The 22596-nt window shown below is 42.3% G+C and overlaps 1 protein-coding gene across 1 annotated transcript in view; it reads left to right on the top strand.

Annotated features, from left to right (window-relative positions):
- Positions 1-22596, top strand: part of myom3 (myomesin 3) — a 106973-nt gene that overhangs the window by 43752 nt on the left and 40625 nt on the right. Inside the window, exons 13-21 of the mRNA XM_078567480.1 lie at positions 1811-1938; positions 3675-3858; positions 7676-7850; positions 9717-9838; positions 11437-11624; positions 13094-13220; positions 13835-14013; positions 19663-19777; positions 21753-21909. Coding sequence (XP_078423606.1) covers positions 1811-1938; positions 3675-3858; positions 7676-7850; positions 9717-9838; positions 11437-11624; positions 13094-13220; positions 13835-14013; positions 19663-19777; positions 21753-21909 — 1375 coding nt within the window. The remainder of the gene's footprint in view (positions 1-1810; positions 1939-3674; positions 3859-7675; positions 7851-9716; positions 9839-11436; positions 11625-13093; positions 13221-13834; positions 14014-19662; positions 19778-21752; positions 21910-22596) is intronic.

The raw sequence follows: 22596 nt of genomic DNA on the forward strand, positions 1-22596 counted from the left end.
TATTGAATCATTGAATAATACAGCAGAAGAGGCCCTTTGGCCTATCATACCTATGCTACCTCTGCTCTCCCCATTCTTTCCCCATATCCCTGAAATCCTTTTTTCCTTCAAGTATTTATCTAATTCCCTTTTGAAGATACTGTTGAATCCTTCTTCTCCTCATTAAAGGTAAGTTCCATACAGCCCTCTGAGTTAAGGTTTTGATGGAGAGGTGGGACATGACTTATATCTCTGATTCCTTAAATGAGATGAATATTACCTCTGTGCGTTTAGTGCAGAAATATGGGAAGCTATCATTTTATAAATGTGTGAAATCCATGTTGAGTTTCTAATTTCATCCAGCTATTAGAGGAGAGAAAATCAGAACGGAGCACAGCTTGAGGAAACACTTGTGCAACTCCTCACAGCAGGTCAAGACTGATATTTGGAACTCTTGACCAAGATGTGCACTAGGATTAGGGCAAAAAGAGCAGGAAAAATAGCTGAAAGCGGGTAATGATGGGATTATTGAAGAATAAACGATAGGGCTGGGATTAATTGTTTGCAGGCCTGACTTCGGCACCTTTAAGGGATGAGGTCGCATCCCCAAGAGCTGCTGGCCAATCAGAGGGCTGGCATCTCCTCAGTTCCAGCAACGTCACTGAGAGTTGGTGGCCACTTCTGGATCTGCAGCAGGCCTGGACCAGCCATCATGGACAAGGCCCCGAATTGGGTCATAGAAACATAGGAAAATAGAAGCAAGAGTAGGTCTTTCGGCCCCTCAAGCCCACTCCGCCATTCAATATGATCATGGATGATCCTCTATCTCAAAGCCATACTTCCGCTCTCTCCCCATACCCTTTGATGCCTTTAGAGTCTAGAAATCTATCTATTTCCTTCTTAAATATATTCAGTGACTTGGCCTCCACAGCCTCTGTGGTTGAGAATTCCACAGGTTCACCACCCTTTGCGTGAAGAAGTTTCTCCCCATCTCAGTCCTAAATTGTCTACCCCGTATCCTGAGACTGTGACTCCTTGTTCTAGACCCTCCAGCTGGAGGAAACATCACCCCTGCATCCGGTCTGTCCATCCCTGTCAGAATTTTATAGCTGTCAATGAGATCCCCCCCCACCTTATTCTACTAAACTCCAGTGAATTACAGGCCTGGTCAGCCCAATCTCTCCTCATATGACAATCTTGCCATCCCTCTATGGCAAGTATTTCCTTTCTCAGGTAAGGAGACCAAAACTGCGCACAATACGCTTAACATCCTCCTCACCACCCACATTCCCACCTAGTTTCATGGCATCAGCAAACTTGGAAATATTACATTTGGCTTGCCAATTGAGGCAGGCCCCAGTGAGGGAGGGAGGTCAGCTATGTGGGCAGGGACAGTTTTACATTGGGGGGGGGGGGGGGGGGGCAGTCCTTAGTGCTTGGCGTTCCTCCATGGGCTGCAAGTTTCCCAATCAAGAACACCCCCAACCCCTCCCTGGGCCCACAAGAAGGCCGACAAGGTATACCGGTGTCCTTTCCACATTGTGCAGTGCCAACCCACTGCTGGTAAACTACCAGTGGTGCCGGGAGGAGGTCCTTGTGGCCCTTAATTGGCCAGTTCAGGGCCTCAGTGGCCTAGGGGCAGAAGCTCCGTCCAGCACATTGCTTGCTGCTGGTAAAAATACCCGATTATATGCAGCCCTGCCTCCCAGCACGAACCCTGTGGCCCTGTAAAATCTCGGCCAAGGTTACTCGTCAGTGGAGTTTTGTAACTTTGAAAGTCAGAGTTGAAACTTCTCTAAAATGTTTATGAACTAAACCTTATCTGTTCCAGGTGAAGTCCGCATCCCACTTGCTCCAACTAATGTTCACGTTACTGAAATTGGAAAAACCTATGCTGCCCTCTGCTGGAATGAACCCTGCCCCCGTGGCAGAGAATCAGTGGTCTACTATGTGGAAAAGGTGAAAAGAGAAGTGTGCAAATCACAGTGATTTAATGCAGAAGCAGAGTTGTCGTGGTGGGCAAATGACTCAACGTGCCATCAAAAGATTTTTGTTTGAAGACTGTTGATTTTATTACAGTAGTTTGGGACCAATCGTCGTTTATAAGTTATAATTCTGCTGTTGACAGAAAGAAGGGGATTTGGATCAGAACAAACAAATAAAGAGCAGTTAACAACCTCCACAGTGCGACACAACCTAACAGAAAGATTACCCACCACATCTAATTTGGAACTTCCAATAATTGGAACTAACATTCATTAGTCTAAAAACTGGATCTAAATGCCATTGGGTAAAATGGGTTCTGGAGGTCTTGTGGCATGTGGGTATCGTCCCTGTGTCTGAGTCAGAAGCTCCAACTTCATTCCAACACTCGATGGCCAAGGAAGTTGCAATCATAACGCAGCCAAAATCCTTCCAACACATGCCAATGGCAGACGATAAGAGTGGGAGAGATCCCTGATCAGCATGTGATGGAAAGAAGATTAGAGCTCCTACCATCCCTGTTCATAGCTCCAAAGTGCAGCATGAATGTAAAAGTTCCCAGGCCCCTTGGGGAACCAGTTGACTCAGTTGACTGGACATCTGGTGTGGATCAGATTTGTGCCAACAGCATGGGGTTATATTCCCATTCCAGTTGGAATGGATCCGCGGCCTACCTCCTTCCCCAGCCGATGGTGGAGGACGTGGCGTTGTGCCTTCAGGCGCAGAACTGAAGAAGAACGAGCTCTGCATTTACTCGTACAGAGCGCTGTCTCTTCTTCCTGTTATCTGGTCAAATAATATGGCAGACAGAGTATGGATTGTATCACATTAGTGGCCTTCATTACATCAAATTACATTAAAATGACAACATGGAAAACCATTTGGCCAACCAGTCTGTGTTGATGTTTATGTTCCACACAATCATTTAACCCCCTGAGTTCATTCAGTTCACATATTCTTTCAAACCCTTTACAGCAAACTCAGGCCTGCCTTTTCCTTCTCAACAATTTAGCACAACAGATTTACTGAGAAAAATATTAGCAGCATTTATAATAAGATCATAGCTGGTATGTGTGTGACATAATATTTACACTTCACAAGGTTTCTGTTGTTTTGTGGAAATCATCTAGATTATGCATTCTGATGTTTTTGCGCTGGGTGGAGGCTCTGTTCCCAACGTGCCCGGCTGAACACTCCGATATTGTTGCCTGGCTCAGCATACCCACGCCCAGGTGTGGCAAACTTCCAACAAACCAAGGGCAGAAGCGTGCCCGAAGTTTTGGCCACAGAGCCTTGGTCTCATTAAGCTTAGAATTTATTTCCTCATCATCATGGGAGATGACATTTAGGAAAACACATTGGAGAGATTTATGAACCGAAAGCGAGCTTGTCTAATTTATGTTGGGCCCAGTTGAGCTTAACTTCCTGTAATTTAAACACTTTTTATTTGGGTTGACCGAACTCTTTTAAAATAGAAGGAAAAGAAATAGCAAATTTTGGTCAGCTGATCACGGTTTTGCATACTTCAGCAATGTGTCAGGCGTTGGGAAGTGGCTGCTTCCAAACGTTAATTAGAGTTATTGAAAGCAAAGTCTATACATAGTCATCCTACACTCAGTGACCTTCAAGTAAAGTCATAAATCTTTCATTTACCTATAAATATGTCTCCGAATTCATGTTTAACCCGGTATTTCAATTTTCTTTACTTTCAGTTAGCAGCTGGAAGTGGCAGTTGGCAAAGAGCAAACCTAAAAGTCCCTGTGAGCTGCCCAAGATTTGCTGTCACTAACTTAGTCAAAAATAAGTTATATTGCTTCAGAGTCCGAGCTGTCAATAAATATGGGATCAGTGAGGCATCCCAGCCTTCTGACACCATTTCATTTGGACAAACCTCAGGTAAAATCTTACACCTGTAACGAGACTTTTGAATATTGAGTCTGTTCTCGATTATATGTAGAACTAATCCAACTGCAATCCAGAGATAAAACTTTAACATATTGTTCTCAGGCATGAATATACTATGGAAACCCCCCTGCATGTATAATCCAATAATACCAGGTAAATACGCTTTTTACTTAGTCAATCACATTGTAGTCAACACCAGATAAACATATTCATAATCCCAGCACACATCTAATATGAGCTTTAATTTCAATTTCAAGTTATTGTCATTGATTCCTCCATAATCCTGATGTAAGCATTTATTACTCCCCAATTATCTAAATTTTATTAATTTGCTAAATAAGTGTTGTCAAACCTGAACTGGACTAGCCATATAAATACTGTGGCTACAAGAGCAGGTCAGAGGCTGGGAATCCTGTGGCAAGTAACTCACCTGCTGACTCCCCAAAGCCTGTCCACCATCTACAAGGCACAAGTCAGGAGTGTGATGGAATACTCCCCACTTGCCTGGATGAGTGCAGCTCCCACAACACTCAAGAAGCTTGACACCATCCAGGACAAAGCAGCCCCGCTTGATTGGCACCACATCCACAAACGTTCACTCCCTCCACCACCGACGCACAGTAGCAGTGTGTACCATCTACAAGATGCACTGCAGGAATTCACCAAGGCTCCTTCAACAGCACCTTCCAAACCCACTACCACTACCATCTAGAAGGACAAGGGCAGCAGATAGATGGGAACACCACCACCTGGAAGTTCCCCTCCAAGTCACTCACCATCCTGACTTGGAAATATATCGCCGTTCCTTCACTGTCATTGGTTCAAAATCCTGGAACTCCCTCCCTAAAAGCACTGTGGGTGTACCTACACCACATGGACTGCAGCGGTTCAAGAAGGCAGCTCATCACCACCTTATCAAGAGCAACTAGGGATGGGTAATAAATGCTGGCCCAGCCAGTGAAGTCCACATCCCTATAATGAATTAAAAAAAACAAAAAAATCCCTTGCAAATTTATTATAAATTAATACTGAGCAGTTTATAGAAATATTGATCCGGGAATAAAATTCAAATATAACACTTTTCAAGGTTATTTAATTGCTTATCAATTGAACAGTTAAGTTGTACAGCAGAGGAAGGCCCTGTGTTTGTTCACTGGTCTATGCTGAGTTAATTGACCTCTGCCTCTGTAGCGGTGGAGTTGTGTGTAGTGTGCAGTTCATCATAATTGGACACAATAGATGAGCGGCTCCTGATATTGAGCAAGGGTCCATACTACTAAACCTCTGTGACTTCCACACTGCATCACTTTTCCACCAATCTTTTACATTGGTTTTCACTGCCATTTATTTAAATAGTATAGTGCATTTAAGTTAAGAATAGTACAATTTCCCATCCATTTTGGACAGGGGCACACTCTGCATTTTACACATTGATCTGGAGTGGTACTAAAGGAATCTGCCTGTGATGTTCAGGTCTTAAGGGTACAATGGCCTTTTAATCATTCTATTTTAATTTCCAGTCTTACGGTATGTTTATAGTGCTGGTTTTATTAAGTTTTTAGCTTTTTTGAAAAAAACTTAATTTTTTGGAAAATGTGTTTTCTTTTGGTCCTTCACATGTAAGCACTGTTTATATGGGACCTAAACTAGTCTCCTTATTTATTAGACAGCTGGCTGTAATTGAAAGATTTACAGGGCTTCATAACTGAAAAAAGAGGGGACCTCAAAAAAAAAAACAATTCTTACAGGGCAAACTTTTCCAGGAGCTCAGGGAGAAAAGGGGCATTAAAGTTACAGAGTTCCAGTTGGGTTCAAATTATTGATACAGAATGATTTTGAATCATCACAAATACACACTTTAATGATTAAGCTGGTACAAGATAAACAAAGCCATTATTGCTATTAAAAAAAAGAGACATGCTGTCAAAGCTTTTCATCGTGCACTCATCAGGACCGAAAGAAGAATGTCAAATTTCAAAGGGAGAAACAGGCGATACAACAGTTAAAGCCACGCTAAGTACATCAGCAGGTGACCCAGCTGCTGAGCTGTGCCGCCTCTTGTAAAGGCAACTTCAGCCAACCATAGGGTGAGAGTGTCCAGTAGCAATCAATGTCACTTCCTCTCCCACATCAAATAAAACACAAAAAATGCTGGAAATGCTCAGCAGGTCAATCAGCATCTGTGGAGAGAATCAGAGTTAATGTTTCAGATCATTGACCCTTCATCAGAACTGAGGAAAGATAGAAAGGTGATAGGTTTTGAGCAAGTGAAACGGGGAAGGGGTAAGAACAAAAAAAATCTCAACTTTCCGTCCCCATACCCCCTGGTGTTAGGCTCCAGCCCAGCATAAAGATCAGCTGCCGTCTCAGTCAACATGCTGCTCACACGTGTCTCAAACAGGTGACTGATGCGATCTGTCAGCATGGCAAACATTGCATTACAATATGGGTGACTGTATTCCCAGAAGCACAGAGGTGATTGAAGGCAGCCAAGTGGCCATCCAGCAATTAGGTCCCTGTTCCTGAAATGCCATCTCCACTTGGTGCTTCTCTCCTGTAACTCACCTGGTGCTACCTCTTCATTAACTGCGTCCTCCGGGATTTGGGTAAGTGTGCTGGTGCTTGAAAGACAGAGAGAACTCATTTTTGATGAAAGGCCATCGATCTGAAACGTTAACCCTGTTTCTCTCTCCACAGGTGCTGCCTGACCTGCTGAGCTTTTCCAGTACTTTTGTTCATATTTCAGATTTCTGGCATCCGCATTATTTTGCTTTTGTACCAGAAGGGTCAGGTATGCTGCTGGTTCATACCCTTTATACTCTGTTCCTTGCCTCCAATTCTTTTGCCATCCTTGGTTCTTGCCAGCCTTTGGAAAGGCTTAAAACATTTTTAACATATTTGTAGCTTTAGGAAAAAGAAAATTATCTCCATATGTTATCATTGTCCTTTAAGTGACTTTACCCTTTTATGTTTTTATTCATTCACAGGATGTGGGCTTTGCTGGCTAGGTTAGCACTTATTGCCCATGCCTAATTGCCCTTGAGAAGGTGGTGGTGAGCTACCTTCTTGAACCACTTGTGGGGTAGGTACACCATTAGGGAGGGAATTCCAGGATTTTGACCCAGCGACAGTGAAGGAAGGGCGATATATTTGCAAGTCAGGATGGTGGAGGGGAACTTGCGGGTGATGGGTGTTCCCACCTATCTGCTGCCCTTGTCCTTCTAGATGGTAGTGGTCGTGGGTTTGGAAGGTGCTGTCGAAGGGGTCTTGGTGAATTCCTGCAGTGCATCTTGTAGATGGTACACACTGCTGCTACTGTGAGTCGGTGGTGGAGGGAGTGAATGTTTGTGGAAGGGGTGCCAATTGAAATTGCCTGTTTATGACTTACACAGTTACTTTCTCCCTCTGCCTTTGGTGAGCTCCCATCGTCAGCCCCCAATGCTGGGATCTTGCCATGTATGGCTAATTAAGACTGACCTCAGGAAGTTTAAGAAGGTCGGCTGGTGACTACTAAACCAGAACATTGATCCTATAATTTCAGCAAGCAGTCAAAACATTTTTAAATTTCTTTTTATTCCTTAATTCCTGCTTTGAGTCAGGGGATGCTTGCAATCCACCCTCAGTGCAAAAGGAAGGAGTGAGGCACAGAAGTGAGACAATCTTAATTCCCACTACCTATAGTAAATCTCAGTATACCAGTACACACATATTAGAGTTTGGACAGATTGATCTCTATCCAGCATCCTGGCCCAGGTTGAGTAGGTAACCAATGGATAATTACCATGTGAATTATCTTTCCCTTACTCAGCTGCTCCTTCTCCACCATATGACATTGTACCCGTCAGAAACACGAGGACGTCTGTGATGGTCCTGTGGAAAGGGCCTGAAGATGAAACCGAACTCCTGGGTTTTTATGTTTATGTTTGTGAAGTTGGGACAAACAATTGGGAAACCTGTAACAACAAACCTGTGACTTCAAAGAGGTGAGAAGATCATCATCTTGCTAGAGTAAAACATCAGTGAACAATGTAAGAGAGTTGATTGAACCTGAGAAATGACTGATTAAAAAGACTTTTCATTATCAGTACCATGTAAAAATATATATTTAATGTCTTATTTTTTTCACATCTCTACATTTTGTGGTTATTTTTCCTTAAATGGTGAAAAAGAAAAGGAAACTTTCTATATCATGCCTTTTGTGATCTCCAGATGTCCCAATTAGTGCTTCACATTGTAAGAAATGGAGGTTATTTTTTTAAAAATATTTTTGGGGAATATTGTCTCATTCTGTGAAGAAGGGCGTGTGTGTGTATGTGTATGCATTGAGAGTTTGTTTGAATATCAAAGGGAAGTCAGAGGAAAAAAGAAACATTTTTTGCATCTTGTAGGAGTTCCATAAGTAAACATAAAAGAATATATTACATTTTTTTGACCCGAAAGCAGAGGAAAAAACAGAAACATGAAAGATTTTATTTTTGGAAGGATTTGAGTTTCAAAGAGGTGTGAGAACAATGGAACATGAGATTAAAGAGGGAAAGAGGTATTTTAGAGTTACTGGAGCTGGGAGCGGAGCTGTTCAGCTGTTAGCTATTGGCTGTGCGAAGATCTCCTGGAAACAGCTCCAGTCTGGGAGAAAATGCAGTTTGAATCAGCCATCCAGTCAAGCCAGAGAAGTCTTGGGCTGCAGCAAGCGGTCATTTTCTGAAGCTTTGGTTTTCCACAGCAGAGTGGAAAAGAGCTAGTGGTCATGTGGTATGCCTTTATTAAAGCTAAAGCAGTTTGTCTTGGTTTATGTTATTGGATTTTTATAGTTAAACATCTATCAGGGAGTGTTGCCTGGAAGGTGTTTACTTGTGGCTCTGACCAAGTAGGGCGTATTTTGGGGGAATGTGTGGTAAGACCAATTTTAACAGTGCAGCTGTAATCTTGTGTGCATAAGTTTTATTTTAATCTTGTTAATAAAACTTTTACTTTTAACTTTTAAAATCCCAGAGGTGTTGCTGGACTCCTTGCTGCTGAGATCATTATGTTTTCGTTTCATTTTCAGAATACAAAAGAAAGGGTGTGGTCCATAAGCCAAGTTTCCCTCTGGGATTTGGTTTGCATAGCAATTAACATCGGCTGTGGTCATAACTAAAATACGCTGAAGTGTACACTCATTAGCCAAAGCTGCTTCAGGGGTTGGTGTTAGTTCCAGTTGTATGTTCATTTCCTTGCTCCATTGAGTCGAAACCATTCTGTCAGGCACCCAGTGATATCCCAACAGCTGGTGCATGAATTTTTTTTGATTAAAAGAAATAGGTAGAAATGAGCTTTGCTAACAGTTCAGTGACTACAGGTATATCCCTCTGCAGCTACTGATCCATAGAGAATGGATGGTACCAAGCTCTGTTCCTGGTCTGTTCTCAGCTTAACTAATCTCACCTGGACCTGTAGTTGGAATTCCACAATTGCCCATGGACCTTTTGGGGCAGGGAAGGAAAAGGAAATCAGTCAGGGCCCTGCTGCTGGTCACCATGTAGAGTCTTGGTGTGAAGTTCAAGTGTGTGTTTGTCAGGTGATCTACAGGTCAGCCTTGACTGCAAAGTTTACCCATTGACCAAACACCAACAATCTCTGTCTAGATTCACATGTGAAGGATGGGACCTTGGTTGAGGTATTGTAGAGCAGTGAAAGTAAGGGGAGAAATGGGAGAGTGAAAGAATTTTTTTTAAATTAGAGAAAAAGATTGCACAGGTTGATTGGATTGCTGTTTCATAGTTTGCTTTACCATGACAGTGACTGCATGACCCAGATACAGAATTAAACTAGAGAGAATCATTACAATTCTGTCTGTTCCTATCCACTAGTTTTGCAGTCCACGGCCTCATTCCTGGAAAGAAGTATGTATTTCGAGTGAAATCTGTCAATCCAGCAGGGCTCAGTGACTATTCTGTTGAATCAACACCCATCGTGGTGAATAATACCATCTGTGAGTATATAATACCAGCTTTTGAAAATAAGTTTTCAGAGAATAATTTGTGTTAGTGAATTTTAGTCATTAGAGCATTCAACTTAAATTTCGAAATATGGACAACATTTTACACATTCAAGTACCAAGGTTTTTTAAAGCATGTCCTGTAGAATTCTATAAATAGATCATATTGCCCAATGGGTGTATTTTTTTAGTCTCGAAACAAAAATACAAGAGAAATCATCAGTGTTTTTATAAACTTCAGCATCAGAGTTTAGTTGTCAAAATAGCATGTTTTGTAGAGTCCATGAAGTATGTTAAAGGTTAGACCATAGTGTGGAAAAACATCTGTTGTTTTTTAAAGCTTGTGTTGTGAGGAGATAGTGGACAGAGAAGTTGATGCAAATTAACACCCAAAATATGAGATAAATTGCCACTTGCTTGTTTTAAAATAAATGAGCTATTGTACCACAGAAATGTTCTGCACAATTTCCAATAGGATTATCCCGTGCTTCCATCTAATTTCCTTATCTCCCCTCCTTGTGTTGAATCCACAATGTTTGTTCTTTGTATTGACTACTGCATGGGATGATTTGACCAATGGATAAGCAAGAAAACATTTCCTTCTTCTACTCTTCACCAAGAGTAACAGTGAAATCCTGTTATGCTCATGACAAACGTCATTACTGTAAGGAAAATAGGAAATGTGCATGGCTGTGTTTGAGACAGGTCAATCTATCCAGCCTGGACTACATCAGTGGGAGAAATAAGCAGGTGTAAGAGCAGCTGACAAGCCACTGTTAATACTTTGACAAAAACAGAAAATGCTGTAAAACTCAGCAGGTCTACAGCATCTGTGGAAGAGAAACAGAGTTAACGTTTCGAGTCCGTGTGACCCTTCTTTCCAGTCATACGGACTCGAAACGTTAACTCTGCTTCTCTCTCCACAAATGCTGTCAGACCTGCTGAGTTTTTCCAGCATTTTCTGTTTTTGTTTCAGGTTTCCGGCATCTGCAGTATTTTGCTTTTATGACATTGAACCAAGCCTGGCTGCCATTAAGAAAGCAGACTGGGCTCTAAAATGAGAGAAATTGTATATAGATGAAAGAAGATTATCATCCTATAGTATAGAGCATTATTGAGCTGCATCTGAAATATTCGGTGCAGTTCTGAAACCTACACTATTGGAAATATGTAAATGATTTGGAAAAACTACAGAACTATTAGGCAACTAGAGAATAAAATATATGACTGTAGATTCACTGTTAATGGGACTGCTCTTGGAAAGAAGAAGGTTGAGAGAGAATATTATGGATTAATATGACTCCAAAGTAGATGTCAGGAATATTTGGTTTGGTACAGAATAGCAGAAGGGGACAACCTAAGCTGTAAAGGATAGATTCAAGTGGGACATAAGAAATCAATACTCTACTGAGAAGGATAACCTTTCTAATAGAAGTTTTAGAGACAAGTAGCTTAGATTGTTGCAAGATCAAATTGGACAACTACCTTGAAGGGAATCACATTGTCAGTTGGAATTGCTAGGATGGTGGGGAGTCAGATGGAGCAATAATCTTTTGTATACTTCTGCCTTATGCATGTGTTTTCTTGTAAAGCTCTTCCATCAGCTCCTTACGGCCTGACACAACTGAACTCGGGGAAGAATGAAATGGTTATTGGCTGGAAGGAGCCAAAATTCCCTATTGGAGCAGAAATTTTGGGCTATTTCCTGGATTACTGTGATGCAGTAGAAGCTGAGTGGCACGAAGTTAATATTAAACTGATAAATGCAAAGATTTACAAGGTAAATTAAGACTGAGAGTTTAAACTCAATTTACTTTATGTCTTTTATAATTAGTTTTGCCATAATGAAATAAATGCAAAATGTCATCGAGGTATTTCTGTCAGGTTTCTCCAGGTGGTGACTATAATAAATAGATAAATATAAAGGCACAAATAAATATAAAGTATGAATATAAAGTGTCATGTTAATGAGAAATATGCACAAACAACCCCAGGAAAACATACCAACTAAAGATGCACCTTAAACACTCAAATGCATGTGGTTTGCTCCACATTAAAGGTTGGGATCCTTTCCTAAACTTCATGCAGTATGTGATGTGCCAGAGGCCCATGCTATGCAATGGCAAAATGTGAGTTTACACAGACAAACACATTGGGCAGATTGTTCTGCCTGTCGGGCGGGCGGGCCCGACCCAATCTCTGATGGTCGGGGAGCCGATCCCCGCCAGAGAAGCGGGCCCCGCCGCCATTTTACGTGGACGGGCCAATTAAGGCCTGCCCAGCGTGACATCTGGCGGGAAGCGCTATGCACTTCCTGTGAGGGCGGGGGGGGGTGGGGATTCCCCAAAAGTGAGTGCGCTCTTTCGTGCATGCGCATGACAGAGCGCACATCTCCCTGAGGCTAAGTGCAGCCTCAGGGAGATCGCTTACACTTGTACAAACATTAAAAATAGAAAAATAAAAAATCCTTAACATGTCCCCCTCATGTGACAATGAGATGGGACATGTTCACAATCTACACTAAAACTTTATTAAACTTTTTAAATCCCTACATGAAACCTCATCCCGCCGCTGGATGAGGTTTCATGTTTTCTCTATTCCCCGCCGGGGCTCCTGGCCGACCCACCAACCTAAAGTTTGGACGGGCAGGTCCTTTAATTGTTTAAATGATCCTGTCAATGGCCTCAAGTGGCCATTGACAGGTCGGCGGGCGCACAGCTGATTTTGCTGCGCCCCCGCCTTCCTGAAAATTTAAATGGGGCGGGATGACGTCGGGGGTTCCACCCAACATCACCCCGCCTCATTTTACACATTGGCGAGCGGGCCCCGCCCCCTGCTCACCGACGGCAAAATTCAGCCCCAGGAGTTTTGAAACTCTGCTGATACATCTGGAACAGGGCAAAGTTTAGGACAGATGTTTTCCAAACAAGACTGAGAGATAGTTGACGTGAGCTTCTAACAAATAGGTGCAAGTGGGAACTACTGGGAGAATCCTTCATCATGTGATACCTCTATAGCAGAGTGATGAAAATGGCAGTGAACCGATGGAGAAATGTGCAAGGGTTAAATAAAGAAATGGGTCTTCCAAATCTTTTTCTTCTTCACATGTATGATTAAAACTGAAGAGTGGTAATAGCAATTTGAAAGTAAAAAGGAAAGACCTCAGTTTGAAAACTCCTCACTCCAGAGTAATCTATTGAATTTCTTCTTCAGAATAATGATTTACATTTGATATTCTTTCCCCTGAAGGTCCAGAACTTAACAGAAGGCTCATTATATCAATTCTGTGCCTTCGCAATGAACTGGGCTGGTGTTGGACAACCATCTGAAGCCAGTGACCAATTTAAATGTGAAGAATGGACGATGCCACATCCTGGTGAATTGCTGTCTCTATTCTTTCATCTATATTTCTGACTAATACGGTGCTAACACAATAGTTATCATGTTTCATATTAGAGACTGGTGCTCCAGTTCTGAATTTTGCATTGGCATCCAGCAGAATACTTGGTGGGTTTGGGAACCCAGAAAAGCCTCTGGCTAAATAGCACAAACTGCCCTATTGGCTAAGTAGTTATTGCCGTGGAAGGAGTTTTTAAGTCCTAGCTTTTCAGATTGTTAAGTAACCTGCAAATCCTGCATTACTTCACATTAAGAAGTGTGTGAAGATATGAAAACTACAACCATATTTTATCCCAACTGCAATATGATTAGATGTGTGTTCACATTACCCTATAATACTTCCTGATGCACTATGACCTCTGAACTAACATGCACTGTTGAATGTAATACCATTAGTTAAATTTACGTTACTGATTTCGAGCACAAATGAACAGCGTGAATGATGTTGTTTATCAAAATGTTGTTAACAAATGAAGCCAGCCTCTTGTTCTGGCATGCCATCCACTTTTCCCTTTTCTGTACTTTACTTTTATTTGGAATTGATCATTTGCATAATAAAGTTCAAAGTAAGTTTTCATTTTGTTCCCATAGGGCCACCTTTCGATGTGAGATTTATTGAGGTTCGTAGCACCTCATTGTTGCTTCTGTGGCAGCCTCCACTGTACACAGGAAAAGATCCTCTAGCCGGCTATTTCGTTCAGATACGCGAAACTGATTTGGAAGAGTGGAAAACCTTAACTAAAGAGCCAGTACTTAAAACACACATGAGGGTTTGTAAATGATTTTCTGATTCAGTCCAGTGTTGAAAGGAAAGATTCTTCTTGTGTTTGTGAAGCAACCTTAGTTCAGCAGCGTGAGTGTGATGTGACTGGTGCCACTTACTACTTGAGAGATTCAATGACATTAGCAGGATTTAAAATACACTAATTCCACAGGATGTTAGGCTATGATCCCCATGTGGGGAGTTCCTAATATCAACCATTTCATTGTGGAGTGAGAGGAGGGAAGGTCAGGTGGATTCCCGGGGGAAGGAGAGAGAAAATCAAATGACAAATCATCTCACGGTTCAGTTCGACATAATGACCTGGATTTTCACCAAGTTGCAATGTCTTGGGAGCCCTTTAAAAATGGCGGGTGGGTCTTGATTCTGGGATTCCCAACCCCATTCCTGGGTTGTCTGATTTTTGGGAGTGCCTTTAAAGGGTGCAGGCTTGTTCCTGTTGCTATGGTCCCAGCTGATGTTATTATTGGACAAGTCAGATCCCAGAATGGAACCTGGCTAGATAACCATAATTTATTTTTTTTTAAACTGTGCAGGGTACTTACTGAAACAGATTCACAGGAGTCTGCTGTTGACTTTTTAACAAAATGATAAAATATTTATTACACAAGAAACATTAACTATATTACACTAGACAACAAAAAGGTTGGAAAGACTTCAACATGGACACCCAGAAAAAAAATATTTAAACTCACGCTATCCCTCTTATCCCAGCAATACCCTTACAGACCTATCACTCCAGTGAAGAGGTACATTATTCCCACACCAAGGCTAGAGCTGGCTCAGTTGTGGAGAGCTTTCTTTTCCAGTCACATTCTGAACATTCACTAGAAGTCCTTCCACAATTGGTATCTCCCTTGAGATATCTAGAAAACTCACTCTAAATTCTCTATTACTTTAACTTTAGAGCAATACAAATGAGTTCCTTAAACTCATTTCCTTACCAGTCGAGCATCATTTCCAGCTAGAGAGAGTCTTAGACATTTGCTGTCTTCACTCTGTGGTATACAAACACCAACTGAACTAGCATCTGCCTTTCTGTCTCTCCCTGTGTCTCTAATAGGTCTCTCTCTGATCCCCTGTTGTTAGGCAACAGCACAGTTTTCTCCTCCATTTTAAGTGTTTTCACTTCCCTAAACCACTAATCCCTTGGTGACCTATCTTTTCACTGTAAGAGTTGTAAAACCTCATTAAAAAGCATGTATATAAACAGGGCCTGGAGACCTCCCAGCTCCATCTCAAAAAACAACTCTAAAATGAAACCAAACCCAGGCTTCACCTTTCTTAACAAATAAATTTTTTAAGGTATAAATAAAACATAAAATTATATATTGTTCCTAACACCCACACATACAAATATAACTTACTTAAAACTATATCTAGCTCCTAACATTGTCAAAAGCCCACACCTGGCACTCCCAACCTGGCCGGCTCCTTTGCGGAGATAAGTATCTCCTACTCCTCCACACTCTTCATGGAGTCGGGCCAGATTTTTGAAGGGTCATGGTTCACGGTCCCCCAGAGGTGATGTGAACCCTAGACTGCATTAGGGGGCCTTTTAAAAAGTAAATTCAAAAAGTCTCCCTCATGGACCCTATGTCAAGCTATGGCACTTTGATGCCCATTGACCCATTGTAAACTGTTTAGAGCCAATGAAATGTAGTGACAGTAGGATGTATATAAAAAAACGTCAAAAGTAATTCATTCATAACTTTCTCCTGCGTTGAAAGGAATGTCATTTTGCTACAAGCTAATAAAAGGGTCAATCATTCAGACCCTTTAAAGTATCAATAACAAAAACTCTTGAAACCACTTAACCTTGTGTAAACAATCATTGTGCAATTGACAGCAGAGATCAGAGAGCCTGAGCTGTCAATCAAACAATGTTTTTTCTGGAGCACAGAAGTTTTACAACTCTAATGGTTGTCAGGGCTCACTGCAGGGTTCTTTGCTTCTTTACAGTGTAGAGTGGGTCAATGGGCATGGAAATGTCATGGCTTGGCAATGGGGCATGAGGGGCCATGATGGGAAGGGGGTGGAAGGGCAGAGCTTGGCATAGGGGACACGAGGGGTCATGGGGGCAGGTGGGGGCAGCGTGAGATGGCATTGATGGGGCATAGGGAATGTTTGCAGGGTGAGGGGTGTGAGGAATGAGGGCTGGATGGCCAGAGTGTTTATATTTTAAACAAAGTCCCACAGCACCAAGGCAGGTCTCTCAAACAGCCCATCTCTGCATCAGGCAGCCCCTGCGGCTTCCCGGAGCCTCTCTCCGGGTCAGCTGGCCCGACTCCAGCCGGCACTAGCACCCCAGCAATGAAGATCCCATACTCGCGGGCACCTTCTCCCGAGGTGAGAGGGCGAAACAAGGAACTGCCGCTACCCACCTTGAGGATGAAAGTCCAGGCCATTGTTAGCAACTGGTTAAATGCCGGAGCAGAGACTGAAGCAAAGGGTTTTTCTGTTAATAAGTTTAATTAAAAATAAGGCAGCATAAGGAAAAATCAGGGCTTTTTGAAAAATAGTGATGAGAAAACTAGTCAGGAAAGGATTGTGGTGTAAAGCAATAACAGGAAAGAAGTAAAACATATAAAAAAATACACAAGCCAAAAATGTAATCCCATCAACATTCATGACTCATATAATTTGTATGACTTGTAAGGGGAACAGATCGGGTCGATTGGGAGAAATTACTTCTGCTGGTTGGGGAGGGAAGGACTAGGGGGCATAGTCTGAAAATTAGAGCCAACCCTTTCAGTAGTGAAATCACAAAACACTCCTTCACACAGAGACTGATAGACGTTTGGAACTCCCTTCCACAAGTGACAATTGATGCTAACTCAATTGTTAAATTTAACTCTGAGATTGATAGATTTTTGTTGTCCAAGGGTATTAAGGGATAAGGGGTAAAGGTGGGTATATGGAGTTAGGTTGCAGATTAGCCATGATCTCATTGAATGGAGGAACAAGCTCAAAGGTTAAGTGATCTCCTCCTGTTCCTATGTTGCTATGAGATCATACATTAGAATATTACCAAGCTTCAAAATTCTCACCATTATGAATTTGGCACAAACCCTTTTTATCTGTTTTCTTTTTAACTTGAACTGGTTCATTCCTACCCACTGTGGCTCTGGCTGTGCAGCACCTGCAATATTTAAATAGTATCTCACCGTCCCAATGCTGCTAATTATCATGAACCCCCTTTCACTGAATCTATCCCGCTGCTGGTGCCTCCCTTTTAAACAGGAGAATTTGGACTACGGTTGAGAATCGGGTAGGAAAGTTAACTGCTGGAGGAGTGGAGCTGGCCAAAATCCAGGAGCCGCAGCTGATTGGATTTCATTAGACTGCTGTTGCTCGGGGCACTATGTGTGTTAAGAAGGAAACTAACCAGGGGGGGAAACCGAGGGGAACGTATGACCTACTTACAAGACATGCTCCTCCTCCACCCCGATCCTAGCCTGAACAGGAACTTACATTTACAGGTCTACATGCAATAATATACAGTGCGGGAAAGAAAAAAACATTAACTTACAGAGAATGTTACTGCAACCCAGTTTCTATACTTAACATATATTTCTTTGCATCTGTACTTGTGAGTTTAAAATTGGTAATAAAGGTGAGGCTGATGACTGGTTTGGAAATTTAATTATTTAGTTCAAAGAACGACAGAGCATGTTTTTCTGCATACTGACATTTTTGGTGTCACAGTAAAATATTCTCCTTCACTTTTGCTCTAAGGGGACTGATTGCCTTTGTGTTATTTATTAAATCATAGGGAAGAATTTTCCGGTCAGCGATCGGGGGAGGGCGGGGGGCGGGGCCCACTCGCCGACGTGTAAGATGACGCGTCAGTTAGATTTTCAGTTCGACAGATGCGCAGCCGAGTCGGCTACACTCCCGCCAAACTGTCAAAGGCCAATTAAGGCCTGTTAAAAATGAATTAAAACAGTTAAATGAGCTGCCCATCCAACCTTAAGGTTGGCGGCAGGCAAGGAGCCCAGGCGGCCTTTGCATTTTTCATGAAACCACATCCACGGGCGGGATGAAGTTTGATGAAGTGTTTTAAAATTCAATAAAAATTATTTTAAATGTTAATTGACATGTCCCAGCTCATGTGACACTGTCACATGAGGGGACATGTTCTAAAAGCTTTTATTTCCTTTATTTAAATTTTTAGAAATTTTAAAAAGTTTTTAAATTTTTTAAATTTAAATTTTTTTTATTTTAAGTTTTAAAAATTTTTAAATTTTTCAAATTTTTAAATTTTTAAAAGTTTTAGACATGTTCTAAAAGTTTTTATTTCCTTTATTTAAATTTTAAAACCTTAAACTGAACTCCCTGGGGCACCTCTGTGCCTCAGGGAGATTTCTGCGCTCTTTTGCGCCCATGCACAAAAGGCCCCGGCTCAGGGAATCCCCCCCCCACCCCCCCAGCACCCCCCCCACCCCCCCAGCACCCCCCCCGACCCCCCGCACAGGGAGCACTCAGCGCTTCCGGGCGAGCGTCACGCTGGGTGGGCCTTAATTGGCCTTGCCCACCTAAAATGGCAGCGCAGACCCAATCGGGGGCGCCAATTGGGTTTGCACTTGCTCCTGCCCGCCCCCACACAAACCACCCCCCCCCCCCCCACCCACCACCACCACCACCCCCCCCCCCCACCCCCCCCCTCCCCCCCACCGTCGTGGGGGAAAATTCAGCCCATAAAGTTTTACAGGTAGTGAAACCAACACTTCTGATGATGCTGGGATCAATAACTAATGGAATATGAAAGTGATCCCTTTCTTTATACATTTTAAAGGTGTTGTTTCCCTCCTGATTTGGTAGTAGCTATCCCATTGACTGAGTTTTTATATAGGGAATAGGATAGACTTCCTGGGAATCTTGTGATCTGTGCAAAAAGAATATGTAGTTCACCCAGGGATGTTCACCCAGGGATGTTCACTCAGGGACGCAGGATCAGAGGAGGCCATTTAGCCCATCAAGCCTGTTCCATCATTCAGTGAGATCATGGCTGATCTGTGGCCTAACCTCATACATCCCACTTTGGTTCATATCCCTTAATATCTTTGGCCAACAAAAAAATTACCACCCTCAGCTGGTTGTGGAAGAGAGTTCCAAATTTCTACCACTTATTGTGTGTTTCCTCATTTCATCCCTGAAGGTCTGGCTCTAAGTTTTATGCCCCATAGTCCTAGACTCCCCAACCAGTTGAAATAGTTTCTCCTAATCCACCCTATCTGTTCCCCTTAATATCTTCAAAACATATAATCTTTTAACAGTCTAAATTCCAGTGAATACAAATCTAGTTTGATTAACCTCTTCCATTCGCATAACTCTTGGAGTCCAAGTATCATTCTATATACAGAGGAAATATAAATATTGGCTCAATGTTTAGCTGTGATTTACAGGCATTCATTTTGCTGCCAGTTGCTACCACGGGGAGAAAGTGACAAGTGGTATATTACAAGCTGTGGACTAGTTGAAGCTATCTTAAATTTGAACTAACAATGCTAATAATCACCAAGTGCTGAGAGATTACGACAATAGGTTTTACACATGAGAAGGTGCTGGTACCTTGACCACGGTGGAGTTATAGTGACATTTATGTGACCAAGCTGTTTTTGTTCAATTTTGTCAGATTTGCCATTTGGAAGAAGGCAAAACCTACATATTCCGTGTATTGGCATTAAATTCAGCTGGAACTGGTCTACCATCATTGCCATGTGACCCTGTTCGAACTGAAACCAGACCAGGTATGGTATCTTTCTGAATGGTTAGAGTAACTAATTTCTATAGGAGTTTGCACCAGTCACTGAAGCAACAATGTACTGGAGTATTTGTTCCTATCACAGTGGCATGAAATGGAGGAACGCAGACAACAGTGGTGTTGGAATCTCAGCAGATCCAGGTTTCACCAAATGCTACTTGTGCTGGGATTAAGTAACTAGGGGTTTTGGGATTAGTGGCTCCACTGGTAGCACTGTCGGATCTGATTGTCAGAAAGTTGTGGGTTCAAATCCCACTCCTGAACCCTAAGCACTAAAATCAAAACTGACATTCCAGTGGAGTGCTGCAATGTCTTTTGAATGAGACATGGGCCAGAATCTTTGGCTCGGCGAGCGGGGGTGGGGCCCACTTGCCAACACGTAAAATGACGTGTGGTGACGTCAGCCGTGCATCCCGACGTCACCGCGCCCGCTGAACTGTCAAAGGCCTACTAAGGCCATTTAAAAACTAACTAAACCACTTAACATAGCTGCCCGTCTAACATTAAGGTTGGTGGGCAGGCCAAGAGCCCAGGAGACCTCCACGGGCAGGATGAGGTTTCATGAATGATTTATAAGTGAAACAAAGATTTTCATTAAAATTCATAGACATGTCCCAGCTCATTTGACACTTGCACATGAGGGGACATGTCCTAAATTTTTTTTCTTTATTAAAATTTTTGAAACTCAAACTAAATCTCCCTGCGGCAGTTCTGTGCCTCAGGGAGATTTCTGTGTGTTCTTTTGTGCGAATGCACCACAGGCCCTGACTCAGCCTCCTCCCCCATTCGCACAGGGAGCGCTCAGCACTGCCAGGTTCGTGTCACGCTGGGCGGGCCTTAATTGGCCCGTCCACGTAAAATGGCATAAAATTCTCCCCACGAAATACATTCTACTCTCCACATACTTGAAGTCATCAGAAACTCTGCTGCTCGAGTCTTAACTTGCAGGAACTCCAGTTCCCCTATCACCCCTGCGCTCGCTAACCTGCACTGGCTCCTAGTCAAGCAACATCTTGATCTTAAAATTCTCATCCTTGTTTTTAAATCCCTCCATGGTCTTGCTTCTCCCTATTGCTGTAATCTCCTCCAACACCAATTCTGGCCTTTTGTGCATTCCCGATTATAATTGTCCCACCATTGGTAGCCGTGCCTTCAGCTGGTTAGGCCCCAAGCTCTGGAAGCGTCTCCCTACACCACTCCAGCTCTCTACGTCGCTTTCCTCCGTCTAAGATATTCCTTAAAACCTAGCTCTTTGACCAAGCTTTTGATCATCTGCCTCGCCTCTCCTCATGTGGCTCGGTGTCATGCGTTATTTTCTAAAGCTCCTATGAAGCGCCTTGGGAAGTTTCATTACATTAAAGGCGCTATATAAATATAAGTTGTTGTTATTAAAGCGAGGCCCTCTCAGTTTGATGTAAAAGATCCAATGGCATTATTTGGAGGAAGAGCAGGAAAGTTCACCCCAGTGTCCTAGTAAATATCAATCCCTCAGTCAACATCACAAAAACAGATTATCTGGTCATTATCATATCGCTGTTTGTGGGAGTTTGCTGTGCACAAATTGGCTGGCATGTTGCCCAAATTACAACAGTGCCATTCACTCCAAACGTGCTTCATTCACTGTAAAGTGCTTTGCCATGTTGTGTAGAAAGGTACTGTGCATATACAAGCCTTTCTTCCTTAAGATGGAATTGCACTCCTAAAGTTTGCAGAGAAAATCATGAGAATTATAGCCTCTGTGTATTTAGTACAAAAAAACTGGTACTTTCATTCCACATAACCGAAAGACTGTTCCAACCTAGCCTAATTAACAAGTGACTGGAAAGAGACTAATATTAATCTAGATTTATACCACACTAAACTGCAGGTCATCCTGTATACATTGTAAAGCTAATAAGTAAATCAGGTGGAACTATTGTGTATATAAACATGACATGAGGTAGTTGTGTTACTTTCTGCAGGCACCACAGAGATAAATGTCGGTGTGGATGAAGATGGAAATATTTTCCTGGCACTGCAGAACTCTGAGGCCACCGATGCACCAAAGTTTATTTGGTCCAAGGACTACCAAGAAATTACAACCCCTGAGAGAGTGCGGATTGAAACAACAGAGGACATGTAAGAATCTGGAACATTCTGGAACTTCAGTCTTAGAATGAACTATGACCAATCGTCAACAATGCAGTAATTAAGTTGCCCTCGTTACTCTCGTTCAGTCCTTGCCTCAGATTCCAGTGTTTGATGGATGTTTAAATGTGAGCCAAGTTACGAGTGCTCCATTCTTCATCCGGTATTAGAAAACTTCACTTCACCATTTCAATGATGAGGAGAGTTAGTCTTGAATTCTGGAAATCTGAGAGGGAAATGTTCAGTTTTGAATTTTTTATTATCATTTGCTGTCTCTCCTCATTTAGTTATCGTTTTCCAGCCTGCTCATGTTAACAGCATTATACTTTCCACTTCCTGACCCTACATTTATCTTAAAGTGTGAACTATTTTGGTTGCCTTAGAAGATTTTTAGCACAAGCAAAGAAAAAATGACATGAGGAAGCAACTCGTACTTGTTAAGTGGAAAGTAATTTTTAAAGTTATTTTCCATTGCTGTCCAGATCACCAGGTAACAGCCTGTAAATTCAGGGAATCAATTCCTAACCTTATTGGAGGTGCCTGAGATCCATTCACTTACTCCACCAGCTAAAGGAATCCTGAGGGTTAAGTTGGTTAAAATCTCTATTTTAAAAGATCATTCTCTAACAGACTGTGTTATTGCAGTTGTGAGAAATATGAATTGTTTTGAAGAGAAAC

The sequence above is a fragment of the Cetorhinus maximus genome, chromosome 21 (assembly GCF_964194155.1).
Source record: "Cetorhinus maximus chromosome 21, sCetMax3.hap1.1, whole genome shotgun sequence".
NCBI classification, from domain to species: Eukaryota; Metazoa; Chordata; class Chondrichthyes; order Lamniformes; family Cetorhinidae; genus Cetorhinus; species Cetorhinus maximus.